This window comes from Magnusiomyces paraingens (assembly GCF_902498895.1).
Source record: "Magnusiomyces paraingens strain CBS 517.90 genome assembly, contig: contig1, whole genome shotgun sequence".
Taxonomy (NCBI): Eukaryota; Fungi; Ascomycota; class Dipodascomycetes; order Dipodascales; family Dipodascaceae; genus Magnusiomyces; species Magnusiomyces paraingens.
In genome coordinates this window covers 1,835,180-1,856,995 of record NW_022474067.1, presented here as the reverse complement: position 1 = coordinate 1,856,995, position 21,816 = coordinate 1,835,180, and the positions used below count along the sequence as shown (strand labels likewise).

General features: G+C 32.4%; 7 protein-coding genes across 7 annotated transcripts; 5 read left to right on the top strand and 2 right to left on the bottom strand.

The window, feature by feature from the left end:
* Positions 1–2,075: 2,075 nt before the first annotated feature.
* SAPINGB_P000553 (uncharacterized protein) lies at positions 2,076–2,720 on the bottom strand (the record flags this gene model as incomplete). The annotated part of the gene is made up of 1 exon (XM_031995276.1): positions 2,076–2,720. The coding sequence occupies one exon, from the start codon at positions 2,718–2,720 to the stop codon at positions 2,076–2,078; it is 645 nt and encodes a 214-aa protein (XP_031851167.1).
* Positions 2,721–3,391: 671 nt separating this feature from the next.
* On the top strand, positions 3,392–4,147 carry SAPINGB_P000552 (uncharacterized protein; the record flags this gene model as incomplete). The annotated part of the gene is made up of 1 exon (XM_031995275.1): positions 3,392–4,147. One exon carries the CDS (start codon positions 3,392–3,394, stop codon positions 4,145–4,147), a length of 756 nt encoding a protein of 251 aa, XP_031851166.1.
* A 904-nt stretch (positions 4,148–5,051) lies between these two features.
* Positions 5,052–5,609, top strand: SAPINGB_P000551 (uncharacterized protein; the record flags this gene model as incomplete). The annotated part of the gene is made up of 2 exons (XM_031995274.1): positions 5,052–5,076; positions 5,152–5,609. 2 exons carry the CDS (start codon positions 5,052–5,054, stop codon positions 5,607–5,609), a joined length of 483 nt encoding a protein of 160 aa, XP_031851165.1.
* Positions 5,610–9,079: 3,470 nt separating this feature from the next.
* On the top strand, positions 9,080–12,771 carry SAPINGB_P000550 (uncharacterized protein; the record flags this gene model as incomplete). Its single annotated transcript, XM_031995273.1, has 4 exons — positions 9,080–10,074; positions 10,213–10,700; positions 10,926–11,514; positions 12,060–12,771. 4 exons carry the CDS (start codon positions 9,080–9,082, stop codon positions 12,769–12,771), a joined length of 2,784 nt encoding a protein of 927 aa, XP_031851164.1.
* A 39-nt stretch (positions 12,772–12,810) lies between these two features.
* Positions 12,811–14,675, top strand: SAPINGB_P000549 (uncharacterized protein; the record flags this gene model as incomplete). The annotated part of the gene is made up of 3 exons (XM_031995272.1): positions 12,811–13,310; positions 13,467–14,037; positions 14,514–14,675. The coding sequence occupies 3 exons, from the start codon at positions 12,811–12,813 to the stop codon at positions 14,673–14,675; spliced, it is 1,233 nt and encodes a 410-aa protein (XP_031851163.1).
* A 147-nt stretch (positions 14,676–14,822) lies between these two features.
* Positions 14,823–15,347, bottom strand: SAPINGB_P000548 (uncharacterized protein; the record flags this gene model as incomplete). The annotated part of the gene is made up of 1 exon (XM_031995271.1): positions 14,823–15,347. One exon carries the CDS (start codon positions 15,345–15,347, stop codon positions 14,823–14,825), a length of 525 nt encoding a protein of 174 aa, XP_031851162.1.
* Positions 15,348–18,544: 3,197 nt separating this feature from the next.
* Positions 18,545–21,474, top strand: SAPINGB_P000547 (uncharacterized protein; the record flags this gene model as incomplete). The annotated part of the gene is made up of 4 exons (XM_031995270.1): positions 18,545–18,581; positions 18,719–18,865; positions 19,113–19,974; positions 20,892–21,474. The coding sequence occupies 4 exons, from the start codon at positions 18,545–18,547 to the stop codon at positions 21,472–21,474; spliced, it is 1,629 nt and encodes a 542-aa protein (XP_031851161.1).
* Positions 21,475–21,816: the final 342 nt, after the last annotated feature.

Here is a 21,816-nt window from a genome sequence, read left to right as displayed (position 1 = left end):
AATCTCAAAATATTATCCTGGATATATTTGGATATAAATCTCAGAATATATTCATATAATATATATTTTCAAAAAATAACAAACAGAGCCCCCATGCATTGATAATATACCAGCTCAAGACAGGTAAAGATAAAAATTTGAAAAGTATTTCTATAACCATCAATAACATAATAAAAATTTAAACTTATAATTTATGCTCACCATGTAATCAAATTAATATTTAATTACATATGAATACCATTTGAATTAACATAAATACACATATTGAACAAAATTCCTAAATAAGTAAAACAAACATTTCACATTTCACATTTCACTTAATAATAAAATCAAAATTACAAATGATCATATTTATGATGAACAATAACTTACAAACCAATAAACCAAGAATCTCACTTAATAATGAAATTATAAAAATCAAATCACGTTCAAAATAACAAAATACTCTATTCACATACTCATTAATAATGCCTAAACCATTAAAGCAAACATGTCATTAAAAAAAACAAATTATATTTAAAAAAAAAAATATCCTATTTACATACCAATGTCTTCAATTTTTTTTGTTTAGGTAAACAAAAATAAAATAAAAAAATTAAAAAAAAAATCAAAACATTTTATCAAACAGACAACATTGACAATATATCAAAATATATATATATATATATATATATATATATATTTAATAAAATTGCCGCTAGAGGCAATGAACTGGGATCTCTGTTTACATATATTGCAGGATTTAATAAAATTTATATAATAAGGGAAATGATTATCAATATTATCAAAAAAATAGTTTGAAAAACAATCGATATAAATGTACATCAATGAAATTATAAAAAAAATTACAACGTACACATATTTCATTATATTCTGACATTGACATTGACATTGACATTGACATTGACATTGACATTGATATTTTTTGCAATACAGAAAAAACACAAAACAAAATTTCTTCCACAATAATCAACTGCAGCAAAAATATATATTTAAAATTTTCTGTATTTGTATTCTACAATCAATAATAATATTCATTTATAATACTCTCAGAAAATATTAAAACTTCATACTTCCAAACAGGATTAAAAATGTAGATAATGAAATTTTTCAAGAAATTGATAATGATATTTAAACCATTATTGTACTACTGATATAAATTTAACTAATGATAACATCACAAGATCCCGTCACAAAGATTACAAGATCCCATCACAAAGATTACAAGATCCCATCACAAAGATTACAAAATTCCGTTACAAAGATTACAAGATCCCGTTACAAAGATTACAACTCTCCATCAAAACATGTTTTGCAATGACAATCAATAAAATACAAGGTCAATTATTGTCACACCTTGACATATATTTCACTAATCATTCTTTGGTTCATTGTCAAGCATATTTCGCATTTTCGCGAATCACAAATGTGAATCAACTTGATTTTCTCCCAAAAAATCACTATAATATTTTCCCAAATATCATGTATGAAACTGTCACCAAACATTTCAGTATATCTTCGTTGCAGGAATTTAATTTAACTCAATCCAATAAATTAGATGAATCTGATTTATATCAAAACCAACAATCTCAACCCCCAGTGCATCCAATTATATGTAATAATAATATCAATCTTATTTGCACCAATTCCAAGAATCATTGCATTAAAGACATAGATGATAAATCTATTAATGACTACAATGATGAATCTAATAGCAATTACTTTGAATTAAATGAACAAGAACTAAAAGTTTTAAATAATATAAATTTAAAAATTATTTAATAAATTACATTAACTTTTATATAATTATATAATTCTATTTCTTATAAATTTCATTTAATTAATTTTTAAATATTATAATCAGTATATATATGACTATATTACATTACAATTAAATATGACATAAAACATTTGACATAAAACATTTGACATAAAACATTTAACATAATCCATTTGTCATAATCCATTTGACATAATCCATTTGTCATAAAACATTTTCATAATCCATAAACCATTTCAGCGAACGCTAGCGGTAACGCTAGCGTGAATCTTGTATTATATTAAATTAAATTAAATTAAATTACTCCTGGGTGCAGATTTGAAAACAATATCTCACGTTTTCCCTTCCATTCTTGAAGGTTTTTTGCGGTTGCAATAATCTCTTCATTAGCTAACTGTATAATTCCACTAAATTGAGCCCCACCTACCAAGTACTTCTCGTAGTGGCGATTTAAATACTTTGTGACCTTCCTCCTTTTTTCTAGAACATTTTTCGATCTCTCTGCAACTTCTTCAATAGTCAGATTCATGTTTTTCTGGTTAATCTTTGTTTGAAATTGGCCGCCTATTTCATCTTCATCTTCGTAAAGAGCCAAATCAACTGGCTTATCATCCTCCCGTTCAAATCTAGCAAAAACATTCGGATCAAACAAGTACTGCATCAGATAAAAGTTGTCTTCTTTATCCTTATGATACGGAGGCGATATAATGAAAGAAAGATTACCAACACGTTTAAGAGGAACCGCACTAAACCAATTAACTGTTTTAAAATCTGTGCTGCGAAATCCAAGAACAAGTTTGCCTTTTTGTTTCTCGTGAAGCTTCAAATCTGAGTCAAGCTCCAATTTTTCGCACTTGTCAAGATCAAAAAACTTTCCAACAACAAAATCCTCTTCTTTCTCATCGGGATATTTCACTTTCACAAACACGAAACACTCCATATAAATGGCAAGTTTGTATGCTGATATGGCTATATTTGATCTTTTAACCCGAATAACTTGACCACATTTCACCGTCTTCTTGGGGTCTGATAAGGGCTTGCACTGCTGGTATAAATAATTATTTTTTTTTTTAGAGATAGGTAGAGAGAGAGATGTTATATATTGTTAAAGAAAGAAAGAAAGAAAGAAGGAAAGAAAGAAAGAAAGAAAGACATCAAGGAATAAGAAATAAGAAATAAAACATAAGGCTTAAGGCTTAAGATACAAAAAACATCAATTTGAAAAACCCGGCGAAAACTCCGAGCGCCGGTGAAAAACGCGGGGATGAACAGTATGAGAAGGGGGGGTTGGTGGTGGTGGTGGCGGTGGTGGAGACTTTTGGCGGGACATAAATGCGAGCGGCGATGTTTCGGGCTGCGCGGTGGTTGGCTGGCTGGCTGACTGGCTAACAGTTTTTTTTTTTTATTTTATTTTTTTTTTTTCGCCTTTATAAAATTTCACCACCACCTTTTAATATTTAAATCTCTTTTTTTTTTTTTTTTTTTTTTTTCACTTCAACAATAGTTATTTCTTTTCTTTTCTCTCTCTCTCTCTTTTTATTTTTTTTTTTACTCTTTTTCTTTTTCTTTCTCTTTCTTTCTCATCAATCACATTTATAAATCAAACAAAAAATGTCTCTTCGTATCGTTGTCCCAGTTAAGCGTGTTATTGACGCTGCCGTTAAGCCCCGCATCAAGAATGGCGCCATCGACATGACCGGTGTCAAGACCAGCATTAACCCCTTCTGCGACATTGCTCTGGAAGAAGCCGTTAGACTCCGTGAAGGTTCCAAGGGTCTTGTTGCCAACATCCACGCCGTCTCTGTTGGCCCCGAGAAAGCTCAAGATGTTCTTCGTCAAGCCCTGGCTAAAGGTGCCGACAATTCTACTCTCATCAACACTGGCAAGGAAGAGCTCGAACCTCTGGCAATTGCCAAGTTGCTTAAGTCTGTTGTTGACAAGGACGGCGCCAACCTCGTTTTGCTGGGCAAGCAGGCCATTGACGACGACTCTAACCAGACTGGCCAGATCCTTGCTGGTCTTCTCAAGTGGCCTCAGGCCACCAACGCCTCTAAGATTGTTATTGAAGGCGACAAGGTCACTGTCACTCGTGAGATTGATGGTGGTGAGGAGACCATTGCTGCTAAGCTGCCACTTGTTATCACTGCTGATCTTCGTCTTAACGAGCCCCGCTACGCTACTCTCCCCAACATTATGAAGGCCAAGAAGAAGCCTCTCACCAAGATTGCTCTTAAGGACGCCGGCGTCGATACCAAGCCCCGTCTTCAGACCGTCTCTGTCGAGTACCCCCCGACCCGTGAGGCTGGTTCTATTCTGGGATCTACTCAGGAGCTTGTTGAGAAGCTTAAGGCTGCCAGTCTTGTTTAATTGTTTAATTGTTTGATTTTTTTTTTTGTATTTGTTGAATGAATTTATAAAAAAAAAATTGAAAGAAGAATTATTAAAATATATATGAAGAAGAAGAAGAAGAAGAAGAAGGAGCTTTGACATTAATCCCTTACCTATAATTAACTACAGATGTGTACCATTACGACCCCCTAAGATATATAAAAATGAGATGTATGAGTTTTTTTTTTTACTTTAATATGAATAATATTTACGAGTTTATACGAATTGATTGTATCAAAAGGGTTGTGTGTAGATTGATAATTAAGTCTTTGATGAGTTTTTTTTTTATTTATTTATTTAATAATATATATAGAGAAAAATATATATTTAACGATTTTTTTGTGGGGTGGCTGGCTGGCTGGCTGGCTGGCTGGGTATTTTAATTTTAAACGGGATGGAAAATTTTAGTGGCAGAGAATTAAAAAAAAAAAAACGGAGCGGAGCGGCGTTGGTCCTAAAAAATAAAAAATGTTAACCGAGGAAGTTAATTACATCACATGACTATATTATTACATTTTAAGTATATTGTATAAATTGTAACAATTTACTGTAATTAATTAACACATTAAAGTCACATAATATCTATTATTAATATATTATTAATATTTATATCTATAATATATCACCGTAGATCATCATCACTCCACAATATCTGACTGCGCCTTGTCAAAAACCTTATTTTTTTTTTTTTTTTTTTTTTTTTTTTTTTTTATTCCAGAGAGATTTTTAAACATTTCTGCGGTTTTTTTCTTTTCTTTTCTTTTCTTTCCTTTCTTTCTTTTCTTCCTAATATAAATATAAAAATACCAAATTCTCAAATCTCACAAATTTCACAAATCTCCTAATTCAACAATTATTAAATTTTCAATCTTTATATCATCAAATGTTTTTCTTTTTTACGTTTGGGTGTATGTATACAATTTACTAACACTAAATATAATAGAAATACCATTCAAAATAAAACTAACCAAAATATTATATAGTCAGCAACTATCCTTCAGTCATTAAAGGATTTGAAGGAATTAGATTCTACTGTCCACGTTGTCACAACTTCTCTCTTGAAGCCCAAAAAGATCACAACTTTTTTACCTTTTGCTTTGTTCCTGTCATTCCAATTTCCTTCTCAAAGAACCTTGTCTGCACCATATGTAACCACAAACAGGCAACAGACATGTCTCAATTAGAAGCTATGAAGGCCCAGCAACAGCAACAGCAACAGCAACAGCAACAACAACAACAACAACAACAACAACAACAACAACAACAACAACAACAACAACAATACCAACCACTGGGTGCAGGGAATAAACAAGGATACCAGCAAGGATACCAAAACTATCAAGGCCAACAGCAACAAGGCTACTCGTCACAGGGAGGCGGTTATCCAAGCCAATCGTCTAATGGCGAGTACAATGCACCTCCACCACAATACAAACAGTAGTTTTAAGCACTACATTTTATCATATACATAAACTGTTGTTATTTTTATTTTCTTTGGGACTTTTTTTTTATTATTATTTTTCGTGTTTTTATTTAGTAATTGACTTTTAATGAAATTGACTTTGTAACTTTTGTTTTCTTTCTTTTAATTTTCATTAAGTTAGTTTCATTTTCTTTATAATGAACTTCACAAGATACCCAATTTTTTTTTCAACATTTCTTACTTATACATATATCCGGCAACTTTTTTTTTTTTTTTTGTCATTAAAACATTTTGCGGTGCAGAATGGCAAGCAAAAAAAAGCAAAAAAAAGCAAAAAAAAAAATAAGCAATCATTATCAATACCATCTTCAAAACCAATGTTGTAAGAAAAAATACCAATTTTTTTCTTTGAGAAGATCAATTATAAATAGGGACCATTATTTATTGAAACATAATTTATCAACCAATATATTATTAATAATAATTTATTTTAATAAAACAACCAATATTATCTATAGAATCATTATTCATTTATTGGATACTTTAATCCAATTCTATTTTTATATTTTTATTACTTTCCTTATCATATCCAGAACACAACTTTTTATTTGTTATTAACTTTAGGCATCTTTCAACTTTCTGAATTACAGAAAGGGGATTTCGAACTTTTCTAGTATGCCGATATATAATTCCTTTTACTCTTTAATCGCTTGAAGATTATTTTTAAGTCATAATACTAATTTTTAAATTTAGTACTACAGAAATTTACTTTTAAAATCAAAATCTCAAATATTAACAATATTCTATTAATACGACTTAAGAATTTTCTTTATGTGCACTTCTTTTAGTAATTATATATGAAAACCATGGACTGTGTGAATTGAATTATTCATAAAAAATCCTTATTTTTAAAATTATCATCATATATAGATACCTTTTTTTTTTTCTTTTTAATAAAAAAAATTCCCAGATTTCTCAATTACCTATTCAATTTCGATATCATTTCAATATTCATATTCTTTTTACGTTTCACATGTTTAATAAATTGATTTTTAACAAATGAAAAAAAAAAGCAATACAAGTTTTGAAACCCTAATCATCTTCGTATTTAAAATGCTAGCTTTTACAGTGCTGTTGAAGAGAAAATAAAATACGGTAAAAATATCGAAACTCTTTAGAGAATTCATTCATGTATCAACCAGTTACAAATAAATCTATTGTTTCAAAATTCCATGTCAGATGCTCTCCCTGCTCAGAAAGCTTAGTGACCTCTTTTGTATTATAGTAATTTTTTTTTTTTTTCAAATTTTCAAATTTTTTATTTTTCTGAAAATCCATAGTTTACCCATTTTTTTTCCCTTAATCATTTTGAAATTATTCACAAATACACCTTATAAGGTACTCTTATATATAGAATTATTCCAGTACGATACGGATTTATACTAATCAAAAAACTAAGGAAAAAATTCTCCGAAATAGACTCTTTTATTTTAAAGAAATCAAATAATGACCTTTTTACTCTTATATATATATTTTTTTAAATTTTTAAAACTTTGTTTATATTGAAAATAATTATCCATATTTTGGGTTATATTTGCCTATAGTTTAATAATTATAATTATTATTTTCTTATCCCTGCCAAGAACAAAAATATATTATTCATTTACCATGGGAATCTTCTCACACTCTGAGTTGAGATTTTTTGACACCTTTCATTTTACCCGAATAAAACCAACTAATTTTAAGTTTACATCATTTCTTAAAAAATTGTTTCTATCATAGACTTTTATAATTAGTACCACACCTCCAAATATGGCTTCTGAAAACATTAATTTTTTTCATATCAGAAACTGAGAAAGGTGAGGTCTCAGCTACGGCAACTGGCATTCCAATTCTAGATCACAGCCAGAAACCCAAAAAATTTCTATATATTAAAAAATTTCTGATGTTTAAACCAAAACCAGAAAAAAAAAGTAATAGAATTCTTGATTCCGAATTTCAAGTAATATCTATAGCAATTAAACAAAAAGTTACTATAATGTTGGCACCTAACTCGGGTTCATCCTCAACCGTTAGAACTCTAAACCTTATTTAAATTCTCTGAATGTTATGATCTGTGTGCAGTGTCTTAAATATCAAAATATATATAATTTTTAAAAATTAATAATTTCACATAATTTCATTCATTTTAAGCTGTGGTTTTATTTTTAAAATCTACAATATCTATATATATCGACTCCAAAAGATCTACGAATTCTTGAGACAGTCAAGGCGTTTTCTAGTCTTGCGAACATATACACCTGAACTGAGATCTCAAAATATTTTCATGTTCCATGAAGCACAGTTTGTGATCATTTCAACGGTATTAAAGATTTTTGTACGGTTCGCGTTTAATGAAGATTATTGATACCAATAGATGAATTTATTCTCGTAGATCAGATCATTAATTTGTGCAAAATGACATTAATTCCTACAAACAAAAGTGTGATGGCAATGGAAAATAAAATATTGCAACTGGAAACCTCTTAAAACTCTCAACCATCATGGTTATGGTTAAAGAAATTTATTCAACACACCAGCGTGTTAATACAGTCAAAGCGGGGTCTACTAGATATACCAAGAGTGAGAGAAGATGGTGAATATTTAATAAAATTATTATTCCATGATTTGCACTACTACAAAGCGAAATATAATGTCCCCCCTTTGCAAATAAGGAATTTAGAAGAATGAAAGTTTTAATGTAGTGAATGAGCCTATCAACGGTTGTTTATTAAGACAGAAAGATCTTTTAAACAAAAAGAAACTGATGGAATTTTAATTTTATATTTATCGGTGAGTGAAATACATCTATTGTTACGCTTCTAAGAATCACTCTTGTCACTTTCCTTATTTCTGAACCACCTTCAGTTCCGAATCCCTTAGTGTCATATGAGTTTGAAAGGGATTCGCTTCTATGATTAACTTTTTTATCCTGGTAGACCAGTCTCAAGAACTTATTTTTTTAATCACTATTGGATTCTCGTTGTTTTTTTGTTACATCAAAAATATTATTCCCTCAACTCGGGAAACTACCGCTGGCCATAGACGCACCACATTAATTAAAAAATCCTAAAATGATGAGGGCTGTTCATTTCTGGCGAAAAAGGACCAGCTGTAAAATTTCTAACTAAAAAATCTCTATAATCATTTCGTTATATTTTCAAATATATATATATATATATCTTGGACGGTTCTTCAATACTTACGAAGTAAAAAAAAATGCTTCAGTTTTGAAAAAACTATCTCTCGAGCGTGAGTCGAACACGCGGCCTCAGGATAACAGTGAAAGATTACAGTCCCGCGCTCTACCAACTGAGCTATCGAGAGAATATTTGGTATCGTGTTAAATAGATTTATTATATGAAAGTAAAGTTAGACATTTCAAAACAAACAAACAAACAAGGGGGAAAGGGCTAAAACAAACAAACAAACAAAATCATTGATTCAGGATGTCAGACCCCCCCAACAACAACCAAACCACGTTTAGTGGCGGCGACCCTCCTGCCGACAATAATTATACCGACAATAATAATGAACAGACTAATATTAATGATATGCAAAAAATTATTGCTGTTGAACTGAAGGAGAAAGAAAGTTCTCATTCCAGAGGACCTCATTCTCATGAAGCTCATCACATCAAACCCTCGACAAAAATCCAAAAAAATAATGAAAAACCAGACTCCCATAAAAAAATTGAAACTATCCACAAAAAGCTTGAATCGAATGATAAGCATAACGCTTCTTCAAACCACGAAACCCCCGTTGAAACCCCTATTGTGAATGTTGGTCCAACCTTGAACCCTACCTTTGACTCTTCACCAGATGGTGGTGATGTTGAAATTGACGCAACACCATCACGTGACATGGATGTTCTCATGCCGGATGCAAATCCATTTGGTGATAATTCTGAAGCCTGGGAATACATCTTAAAACTTAAGGATGTATTTCTGGTTGAATTGTCTATTGTTAAAGAAGACTTGAGTATTACAATTGAAGATTGGGAAATAAAATTTCAAAATCTTGAACTTAAAAACAATGAGTTAGCTAAACAACTCATTGCTTTGACCGAAAAGCTTAAAGCTTCAGAAGGACAAGTGAATTCTCTTCGCTCAGAACTTGATGTTTTGAGAAACAATCAGGTTCACACAGAAGTTAAACATGTGATGTTTGAAAAACTTAAAAAGGAAGTTAAGGATAATAAGGATCATTGCGATAAAGTGAAACATAAAGCTGATGAAATAGCTAAGATGACTCTTCAAGATTTGTCTCAAGAAAAAGCAAGAAACAAAAGAATTATCGACACTGAAATCAAGGAATTCAAAGAAATGACCAACAATCTTGAGAAAAGAGTTGATAATATGGAATACAAAGTTGGAACTATTTCAACTAAGGCTGATTTAACTACCAAAGAACTTAGCTACGCAAAAAGGAAATCAAGAGCGCGGTAAGAAAAAGTCGACACTTTGCCTTTTGCTTTGACCCCTAAAACTCCAAATGGAGCAACTCCAAAGTTGAAAGACATTATGAAGGCTCAAAAACAACACCGTGAAACTAAAGTTGATGAAGACAAACCCACTTTTAGAGTGTGCATAAGAATTCCAGATACCATGAAAAGAGTTAATATCCCTGCGATTGGAAAGAAAATTGATGCGGTTGCACAAAAGCCGGTGGCTCAGGAAATAGGCTATACTGTCAAAGGGCATTTATATGTTCAACTTAATGACAAAGATTTTGCTGATAAAGCTGCAGAATGGATCCCCAAAGTTGACCCTACTTATTCAGTGCTTGACACAGATTCTTGGTACAAGGCTGTACTTCAGGAAATACCTAATACGGCATCGATTGAAGACTTGAAAGAAACTCTCTACAATTTTAATGATTACCATATTGTTTTGAATACCGAACCCAAAATCATTAGCAGAAACCAATTTACCCAAACAGCATTGGTTTCATTTAGAAATGCCCAAGACTATGCAAAGTGTGCTGATAATCTTATTATCCAGTACACAAAAGTTAAAGTTAGACCTTTTATTAGCAGGAAAAAAACTCCTGAAGAACTCCAAGCTATGCGTAATAAGATACGATTATTGAAAAATGAATCAGACAAAAGGATAATGAGGCCCATCCTGTTTCCACTGACGACTCACAAGATGAACCGATGAAAGAAACAAATATTGAAGAACTAGATGAATCCAATGAGGAAGAAAACGAAAACAATTCTATTACATCCAATGAATTATAAAGTATTCCAACTCAATTGTCATAAATCGAAATCTATTACTGAAACTATCTTAGATAAAAAAGAACCTGATATCTTGTTATTACAAGAACCTTACTTTAATAACTATGGGCCCATTAAACATAAAGATTGGATCCCAATCTTTACAGAAACTGGAAAAGAAAAAAATAAATGCAGAGCAATTACTTACATTAGGTCTAACTCTGACTTACGAGCATTAACTACTAAAATTGAAAAGTTTACAAATCGAGATATGGTTACCATTTTGGTTAAAGACATTACAATTGTCAATGTCTATAATCAACCGAAACCATCCAAGAAATACCCTGAGCCACCGGTTTTTGAGTTTCTCAGACGGGAGATCAAGGAACAATACTCAAAGATTGTCATTGCAGGTGATTATAACTTACATCACAAGGAATGGGAATCAAGGGCAGGTCCGAATACGGAAGCAGATGAAGTTGTTGAGTGGCTACATGAAAATGATATGATGTTAATTACTCCAAGAAATCAAAAAACATTCAACAATAGAACCAATATTGATTTGGTTTATGGCTCAGTGGACTTACTTCATAGAATTTCATTTAGTGGAGTGGATGAAAATACACTAAGTGATCACTCAATTGTGGAGTGGGACATCTCTATGTCTCAGAGTAAAAACAGGGGATGAAGTTTTACTTCGGTGAAGAGATTGAATATTAAGAATGCAGATTGGGAAAAGTTTGACAAGGAGCTTTCTTCTGCCATTAAAGATTTTAATGTGCATAACAAAACTCTAAAATCAACTGACCAAATTGATGACCAAGCTAAAGTTCTTGAGGAGGTTGTAAAAGAGCAATGGCAAAGTCGATGAAGGAAGTTAAGGTGATGAAAAGTCCAAACGCTATTGGAATCAAGAATTAAGGGAGAAGTTAGAAAAAGCGCTAGAAGCTAAAAGGGAAGCCCGTCAAAGGCAACCTTCTTTGGCTTTGAAACGACAAAAAAAAATTGAAGAGGCGAAAAAGCTAGAAAAATTTTTGACCACAGTTTGCGTGAAGCAAGTACTGAGCAATGGAATAAATATTTGTCTAGTTTAGAAGGAAATGACATTTGGAAGATTTTGAAGTATATTAATCCAAAAAGCAATGATACCATTATACCACAAATTAGAAAAGAAGATGGAACTCTCACTACTACTGTTGACGAAAAAGACATGAAATATGGAAGGCACTTCTACCTGAAATTGATCATGGTCTTGATAGAGAGTTTGAAATTGATGACGATTCTCGATGGCCAAAATTAGAGTTTGATGAAGTTGACTCTGCATTGGCTGATACCCCAAATGATAAAGCTCCAGGAGACGATGGAATTACTGGCAAAGTTTTAAAGAAGGCATGGCTGAATAAAGACTTTAAGGAAAGGTTTTTCAAGCTTCTCCAAGCTTGTGTGAAGTTTGGATACCACCCAAAAGTCTGGAGACATGGCATTATTGTTGTTATACCTAAACCTAAGAAACCTGACTATTCAAAGCCAAGAGCATACCGACCAATTTCCTTACTTAAGATTCCATCTAAAGTACTGGAAAAAATTATACAAAAAAGAATGACCAAGCTTACAACACACTTACTTCCACCAGAGCAATATGGGGGAAGACAAGGTTATTGTGCTACTGATGCTGTTTTGGAACTTGTCCAAAGAATTGAAACTAGTAAAGAAAAAATTTCAGCTATGCTCATTGATATTCAAGGAGCTTTTGATAATGTTAACAGAAATATATTGGCACACACAATGGAGGATATGAAACTACCCAAAGCACTTATAAACTGGACGTACCAATTTGTAAGTGAAAGAGAAACTAGTATGCTCATGGACCGAAGAAAAGGATCAGTGCAAAAAATTAGTACTGGAATTCCACAAGGCTAACCTATTTCACCACTACTTTTTTTGATATATTCTACACCAATGTATCATGCCATTAAAGAATGGGGTGGAACTCCTTTTGGCTTTATTGATGATGTGACTATTACCGTTGAAGGTAAAATTGAAGAAAATACCAAAAGCTTAAGCAACATATTAGAAAAATGTTGTAATTGGGCTAAATCAAGAATGACCAAAATTGATTTGGGTGATAAATTGGGTTTTATTCATTTTACAAAAAATGTGAAACCTAAAGATGAAAAAGTGCAACTTTCTTTACGTAATGGAGAACTTCGTGAACCCCAGAAGGAAGTTAAATTGCTGGGAATTACTTTGAACAATCTGCTTGATTTTAAATCTCATATTTTGAATAAAATCAATAAAGCAAGAAAAGCTGTTGGTGCTATTTGGCATCTTGGTGGGGTGCAAAAAGGTATGCGGGGGTCTGCAGTTAGATCACTGTATATTGCTTGCGTGAGACCAATTGTTGAATATGGCTTAGAAATTTGGCATCATAAAATCTTGAAAGGAGAAATCCACAAGTTGTAAGTAATGCAGAACATGGCTTTAAGAAGAATTGTTGGTGCTTATCGCACAACTCCTATTGCGGTACTACAAAAGGAAGCTGGTATTATGCCATATAGTATTAGGCTAAAATTTATGGTGGCACGAAAAGCTATTCGTTTACACCTAAATATTAGCAAAACTAATCCTATTAATGGTCATTTGTTAACATTGATTGAGAAATCTCCAATTGCAAAGCTAACCACGCTTTACATGTTGGTGAAAGATGATAGAGACTACATGATTAAAAAGGATGAAAAACGAAAATGCAAGAGGGTTGAACCTCTTACACTGAAACAACAACAGAATCAGACGATTGGAATTTTGAAGAAACAAGCAATGGAAGAATGGCAAGAAATGTATTGGAACAGCAGTAAGGATCTGTGGTATCATAATATCACAGTGGAGTCGAAATGTACTGATAATCTTTCTAAAATGGTTACGGGAGTGATCATGAAGAAAGATAGTCGAAGGATCTTGAGTAATATTACTCAGTTTCGCACAGGCCATGGCAACTTTGGCGCATGGTTTAAAAAGTTTGGAATTGAAAAGGATAGTTACAACTGCAAATGTGGAGAGCTGGAAACAGTTCATCACATTTTAGTTGAGTGTCCTTTGCTTGAAGAGGAAAGAAAAGGACTGAAACGGATATCTCCAGAGATGGACATGTCGACTCTCTTAAACAGTTTAACTGGCTTACAAGAGATTGTAAGCTTTATCTCTGCTTGGAGGGATTAAGAAATACAATTACAGCGTTGATGAAGACAAGTGGAGATAGGTTGGGAAGGTTTGGTTATTTTAACCCCCTGTTCCTCGTAAGCTGGCATCAGGACTTATTTTCGGGCTGTTGGAGATGCAATGTTGAAGCCAAAATTAAAAGTTTATTATCAAAATGAAAAAATATATAGTATGGACAAGAAGGATAGCGCAGATGCTGATGTTATATAATTCTATAACCCTTGAATAAAAACAAACAAAGGGAAAAAATAAAATCCTATTAATGGTAACTTGTTAAAATTGATTGAGAAATCTCCAATTGCAAAGCTAATCACGATTTACTTGTTAGTGAAAGATGATAGAGACTTGATGATTAAGAAGGATGGAAAGCGAAAATGCAAGAGGGTTGAACCTCTTACACTCAAGTAACAGAAAAATCAGACGATTGGAATTTTGAAGAAAGATAGTCGAAGGATCTGAACACTTCTGGAGCTAATGAAGGTGCCTCATCCTTCGAGTCAGCCAGCACTGGAGGATCTGTTGCTCACTCAACATCTGAGAACCTCACAAAGCACAGCGCTAACATGTTCCCTACTTTCAATCATCTTCCTGTAGAATTTCAAATGTAATTTGACCAGTATGGACTATACCATAAGACAGGTAGGTATCTATTGCTAACATTTCAAATTGTTAAGCTTGCGAAATTGAAATGAAAGTAATTGAAGAACTGCATGCTAAACTCAAAAAGTCGAACATTAAGGCGTGTCCCCCTTCATTTAAAAAGATTCCTTATGACCCTTATCCTGGTTTCCAGCCTGAGCCTCTTCCCAAGTTGCATGACAATTAGTAGCAATGTGACCACGCTTTTTACAACGGAAACACTTGATTCTATCATTCTTATACTTATTTTTATTACTCTTTGATGACGCAACAAACGCCTCAGTCGAAAAAGTAGCAGGAGGTCCAGTAATCTTCAACAATTTGGCCCATTTGTCAGCGTTCCGGATGAAATTGTTGATATCAAGGTTGTCAGTATTGTTACTATCAAAGCGGTGCTCCAAGGCGTACTGGATGAAGCGCTCACAATTGGGACCCATTGAAGCCAAAGCGAGGAAAGCCACAACAGAATCAGGCGACAATGATTGGTAAATCGAACGCCAGGTAGCAACATAAGCACGAACGGAAGAAACAAACTCGGGACCAACGTCAATGTTGACAGTATAGAGGGCTTTCATAAGGGAGATGACATCGGCGGGTTGAAGTTGATTGTCCTCCTGTTGAACTGTGACATTGGTAGTCATGATAATAACAAATAATATTATCAAAGAAAAATTTATAAAATAAATATATATGAAAATAAATCAGTTATAGAAGAAGAAAAAAGCAAAAGAGGAAAAATAAGTAGTAAAAGTTGGTAAAAAAAAACTTCTTTATATATCTGGGGGAAAGAAAAATTTGCAGTAGTAAAAAATTTTATTTTGGTTTGCAACAAAGTTGAGTAGGTTTGTATTACACTTCAACTTTGTAATGTTACATTTATATAAAGAAGCAAGGTTGGCATAATAAAATAAAAGGCACCCCAGGGATTCGAACCCCAGTTTCACTCAAATTATCTGAGCGAGTGTTACCAAATGGAATTGTGTCAAAATCCAAAACGCGTTTTCGGTTTAGCCCAATTAGGAAATTGCCCTTTTTTTTCTCGAAATCCGCCATTTTTTCTTAACGCGTTTTTTTTAAGGGGCGCTTAATGTTACACTGTTAAATTTTTACCATACTAAATTTGTTAGTAAAAAAAATTAGCTAACAAAATCCGGACGTTTTTTTTCCCCTCCCACTCAAATTTTTTAAAAATTAATTTTTCTACTGTGTATTACATAATCACGAACAATCTCAAAACTTGAATCCGAGAAAAAAGGCCTTGAAGGAAGATTTTCAACCCTTATTTTCAAGCCTTAAATGAACCAAAAGGTGTACTACAGGCATACAAAATCTTTTTTGGAATTTCTCAAAGAACAAAACACCTTTGGAATTTTTCGCACTTTTTCCCCTAGTAAAGTGGTGGTTTACTAAACAAATAGACGTGGTAAATTTATTTTTTCCCCCACTATAAAAATTGCTTAATAAACATTTTTTTTTTATTTAACACACACACCTGGTAAATTTAATATTTTCAGTGGTTAAATAAGCACAGACACCTGGTTAAATAAGCACAACCACCTGGTAAATTTATTATTTTCTGTGGTCAAATAAGCACACACACCTGGTTAAATAAGCACAACCACCTGGTAAATTTAATATTTTCTCTGGTTTATTTAGCTTTTCCTGTGGTGAATTTAAATATTAGACCTGGTTAAATAAGCATTTCCGGTGGTCAAATAAGCACACACACCTGGTTAAATAAGCAAATTTAAATGTTTAATTCACCGCATATAATAAATTTAGAATTTTTGAAAATTTTAAAAATTTTTAAAAAATCCTTAAATTAAATTATAAATTACAGAATTATATATATATATATATATATATATATATATATATAGCTTAGTAGCAATGCCTCAAGCTTGATCGTCAAGCGAGCATTATCATGGTTCTTCTTCTCAGTAGCAACGCATCAAGCTTGATCGTCAAGCGAGCATCATCATCGTTCTTTTCTCAGTATCATCAATGCATCAAGCTTGATCGTCAAGCGAGCATTATCATGGTTCTTCTAAGTATTAACGCGTTAAAATCGCTCGTCAAGCGAGCATCATTGTTTTTCTTCTTAGTATCAACGCATCAAGCTTGATCGTCAAGCGAGCATCATCATGGTTCTTCTAAGTATCAACGCGTTAAAATCGCTTATAGCAATGAACCGAGCCATCTTCATAGTCGTAAAACTATTGTAAGTTGTTAATATCATGACCTTTTCTAAAATAAAAAAAAAAGATATAATACTTTAAACTTCTAAAATTTCCATATTTTATAAGGCGAATTGTATTAAAAAAAAAAGTGATGTGTAGAAAGAAAAGAGGAAGGTGAAGAGAAACTTTTTTTATAATTTTTTTTAAAGATTTAATCTAAAAAGAATTCTTATTGGCTGAGGAAAGAAATCTGCACTGTGGTAAAAATGTACTTTAAGTCTAATTGGCTCTATCATAATCTTGTTATATTAGTAATCATTGTTCTTATGGAAATATCTTATTGTTATGTTTGATAAATAGTTTAAATATGTCTATTTCGTTATAAGAAGCTAGAGATTAAAATATTATTTCATCTATTATTTCCAACTTTAACAATCAATTTAATTTTTATTTATATATAAATATATATATACTCATCTTAATTATAATAATAATACTATTAAAAGATCTACCCTGTAACACACCATTCAACATATAAACTTATGGTTACTTAATGATATATGATAATATTATCATAACCCAATTGTTATTAAGACCAAATTTGGTCTTTAAAAGGGTTTCTCTGGAATGTATGCTAATTTTTTTAAATATTCGTAAATCATCAAAAAAAAAACATTGTTTCCGTGTTTATTATAATATATATGACCTCATTTACCGAGTTGTTTATTGTAATTTTTTTTTTCAACATATATTTCTTCATTTTAATACACATTAAAAATTTGATAATCCAAAAACTTTTTTAAAGAGCTCCCATGAAGGAAGAAATATATCTTTGTGACGTCTCTGAAATTTCAGAGACGTTATATACTGAGAACAATCACCTTGAGTTGCATCATTTAGACCTTGTCTTACCTGATACAACTAACTCTCACTGTATTTTTGATTCTTCGGACGTTTTATATTTGCTAGATAATTATTTTCACAACTGTGGTCTTAGCTCAAACCATTTCATTCAAATGACCGAAGTTTTTGATAAAGAATACGGCCAATTTTGCATAATTTGTCAGCCAAAAATAACTGATGGATTAATTGCGGAGCAAAGTGTTGACTTTGTCTACAAAAACCTTTCTGGCTTACTTGCTGAATTTAATTTTAAAGAACATGAAAACAACAAACAACTTGACTTCTTTCTTCTTTTACCTCCTATCAACTACAATCACTGGGGCTTTTTACATATCTCTTGGAGGAACTGTTTGGAGGTTTCAGTTTATTCTTTTTTCTGCTCCACAACTTCGAAAACAAACCAAACAAATAAAATCTCTTTGAGACTTGCATTGGAAAAGAATTTTGGAATATACAAAAATTTGCTGAACCGAATTTTGCCTTTGTTTGAGATTACTTATGGGACCGATACACTTGTTACCCAAGAAATACAAAACATTCAGATCAAAGCCTCATCCTACTATCCTTTGAAATTCTCTGGTTTATATATGTGTTGGACGCTTTTGGAATTATTGATAACAGTATAAAGAAAGTTTTTCCCCATAACCTACTTCTCCATTTCAACGTGTTAGTACAGTTCAGACGCGCAATTCAAGTCGTAAATGCTTATCAAAAATTGAACAATGTTACATCATTACAACCTTTACCAACTCCTAATGTCTATTCCACAGACACCAGCGATGAAATGGCGATGTATTCCACATTCGTCCCCAGATCTGTTTTATTCAGTCCAAATTTTTGCTTGGTTTTTTCCCATTCAGTCCAGTCTATTTTAGTTTCTCGACTGTTATCTGATGCCCTTTTTAAGCATGTGAATTCTAAAATTTTAGGGAATCCATTAGAGGTAGATGCTCGCTTAAAATCCTCTATTAAACAGCTTGGTTCTAAATCATTACGTGCTATTTTCCCCGGAATAACTGAACTGATCGAGACATCCACCTTTTCCAACTCTATTGAACTCTTTGCTAGCTACAAACGTTTGTGCAAATTTGTTTCCTTGGTTGACTACGGATTCTCAGACTTAATTTATTCCCAGAGCTTCCAATGTTTAAATTCTTCTGAGTGTAGCCTGCTTAAACAATCTTTAGATCGAAATGGGAGTTTTCCTTTACCTCATGAGTTTTATCTTCATTTACTTCAGCTTGACAATATTGCGGGTGCTACTCCCATTTTTCTTTTGAAAGGATTGGTGAATGTCATATCCTATTTCCATTTTTTCAACAGTGACATCTCAGAGAATTAAAGCCGTCGGCTTGCTCAATAGAACAAATAACGCGGATTTTCAACGTCTTTTAGAGTTTGGGGTTATTTTATTTTTTCCTGAGATTAAATCGTATTTTATGAATGCTGAAATACATAAGCACTTTTCAATTAAAAACGAAATGCCCAAAAATCTTGATTTTTCACTTGATCAAGATCGTTACATTTTGTATAAGGACAAAATTATTTTGAGTCCCTACCAACTAATTACCGTGATTACTGAAGCAGCGTTAGCCTATGATCCACAATCAGCTCTATCTTCAGAAGCAGATATTTCTAATTCTGGAAGAAAAATTCGGCGGAAAACAAGTTTAAATGGAGCTTTGGGCTCGTCACTTTTTGAGTTTCATTTTTTTTCCCGCCGGATTTTAGAGATGATTTCTCTTCGTCTTGACAAGGAAAATTTTCAGAAGACATTAAATGAACCTTCTCCAAAAAAAAAAGAATCAACCTCATATATTATTTCCGATGATTCATTTGATGAAGAAGATGAAATATTACCCAAACCTGATGTTTTAGCTGAAAAAACTGGCAAAAGAAACGGCCAAGATTATGATTCTCTAGAGTCTAGCGATGAAATCCCACAAAGTCCTGAGTGCTTGGACACGGACTCAGAGCAGCCAACATATGAAAATTCAACGCCGGCTTTAGATCAGGAGGATGCACCAAATTTGGATTATAGTGATCACAGTACAACCGATGCTGCGGAAAATGACAAAACAAAAAATTTTCAAAAGAACAAACGACTTAAAGCTATCTACAAAGGACAAACGAAAGCTACTGTTACACTAAGCTCCTATCTGACTACGGATGGCTCCTCAAAAAAGTCTTCACCCCAGAGAATTCTTTCGAATTCATTGGCACCACAAACCCCAACAAGAGGTAAAAAAAGAGGAAGACCCGCTGGCTCAAAAAATAAAAAATAAAAAAAAATAAAAAATAAAAAAAAATAAAAAAAAATAAAAAAAATAAAAAAAATAAAAAAAATATATATATATATTCTTAAATGTAAAGCTTGATTTTATTTAAATAAAATAAACAAATTTGTTTATATTATAAATATATAATTAAATAATTAAATAAATTACTTTTAATAATAATGAAAAAAAAGATTGTTTTTGTTTATATTTTTAATAAACAAAAACAAAAAAAAAATATAAACAAAAACAAAAAAAAAATATAAATAATATAAATATAAACATAAAAATTTACACACAACAATGGTAATTACCACTATTATTCCACTCACCTTAGGGATTTTTCCCTTTTTTTCCCATAGTAAAATGGTGGTAAACCAGAACACTTAACGTGGTAAACATTTTTTTTTGTACACCAAACGACCATTCTTATTCCATTTTTAGGATGGTAACTTAAATTTTTTTTTTTATTTTTAATGGAAAACCTCACACACTCACGTGTAAAAATAATTAATTTTTATATTTCTAAAATGGTAAAGACAACACATCCACACGTAAAATCGTACACATCCACACGTAAAATCGTACACATCCACACGTAAAATCTCCCACGTCCACACGTTACAATAACCACTCACACATGGCAAATAAAGTCCTTCTCGTGGTAAATTTTAAATCTTGACACGGAAAAATAAGCAAATTTTGAAAGATATTTTACCACGTATTAAATTTAAAATATTTGAAATTTTTCGAAAAAAAACCTTAAATTTAATTATAATTTACAGAATAATATATAGCTAATACCAGTATTCCTCCTTCTTCGTAGCAGTGCGTCAAGCTTGTTGGTCAAGCAAGCATCATCATCGATTCTTCTCAGTATCAACGCCTCAAGCTTGTTGGTCAAGCGAGCATCATCATCGGTTCTTCTCAGTATTGACACCTCAAGCTTGTTGGTCAAGCGAGCATCATCATCGGTTCTTCTCAGTATTGACACCTCAAGCTTGTTGGTCAAGCGAGCATCATCATCGGTTCTTCTCAGTATCAACGCCTCAAGCTTGTTGGTCAAGCGAGCATCATCATCGGTTCTTCTCAGTATCAACGCCTCAAGCTTGTTAGTCAAGCGAGCATCATCGTCGGTTCTTCTCAGTATTGACACCTCAAGCTTGTTGGTCAAGCGAGCATCATCATCGGTTCTTCTCAGTATCAACGCCTCAAGCTTGTTAGTCAAGCGAGCATCATCGTCGGTTCTTCTCAGTATTGACACCTCAAGCTTGTTGGTCAAGCGAGCATCATCATCGGTTCTTCTCATTATCAACGCCTCAAGCTTGTTGGTCAAGCGAGCATCATCATCGGTTCTTCTCAGTATTGACGCGTCAACTTGTTCAAGCGAGCATCATTCGTTCTTCTGAGTATCAACGCGTCAAAATCGATTGTAGCAAGGAACAGAGCCATCTTCATAGTTGTAAAACTATTGTAAGTTGTTAATATCATGACCTTTTCTAAAATAAAAAAAAAAGATATAATACTTTAAACTTCTGAAATTTCCATATTTTATAAGGCGAATTGTATTAAAAAAAAAGTGATGTGTAGAAAGAAAAGAGGAAGGTGAAGAGAAACTTTTTTTATAATTTTTTTTAAAGATTTAATCTAAAGAGAATTATTATTGGCTGAGGAAAGAAATCTGCACTGTGGTAAAAATGTACTTTAAGTCTAATTGGCTCTATCATAATCTTGTTATATTAGTAATCATT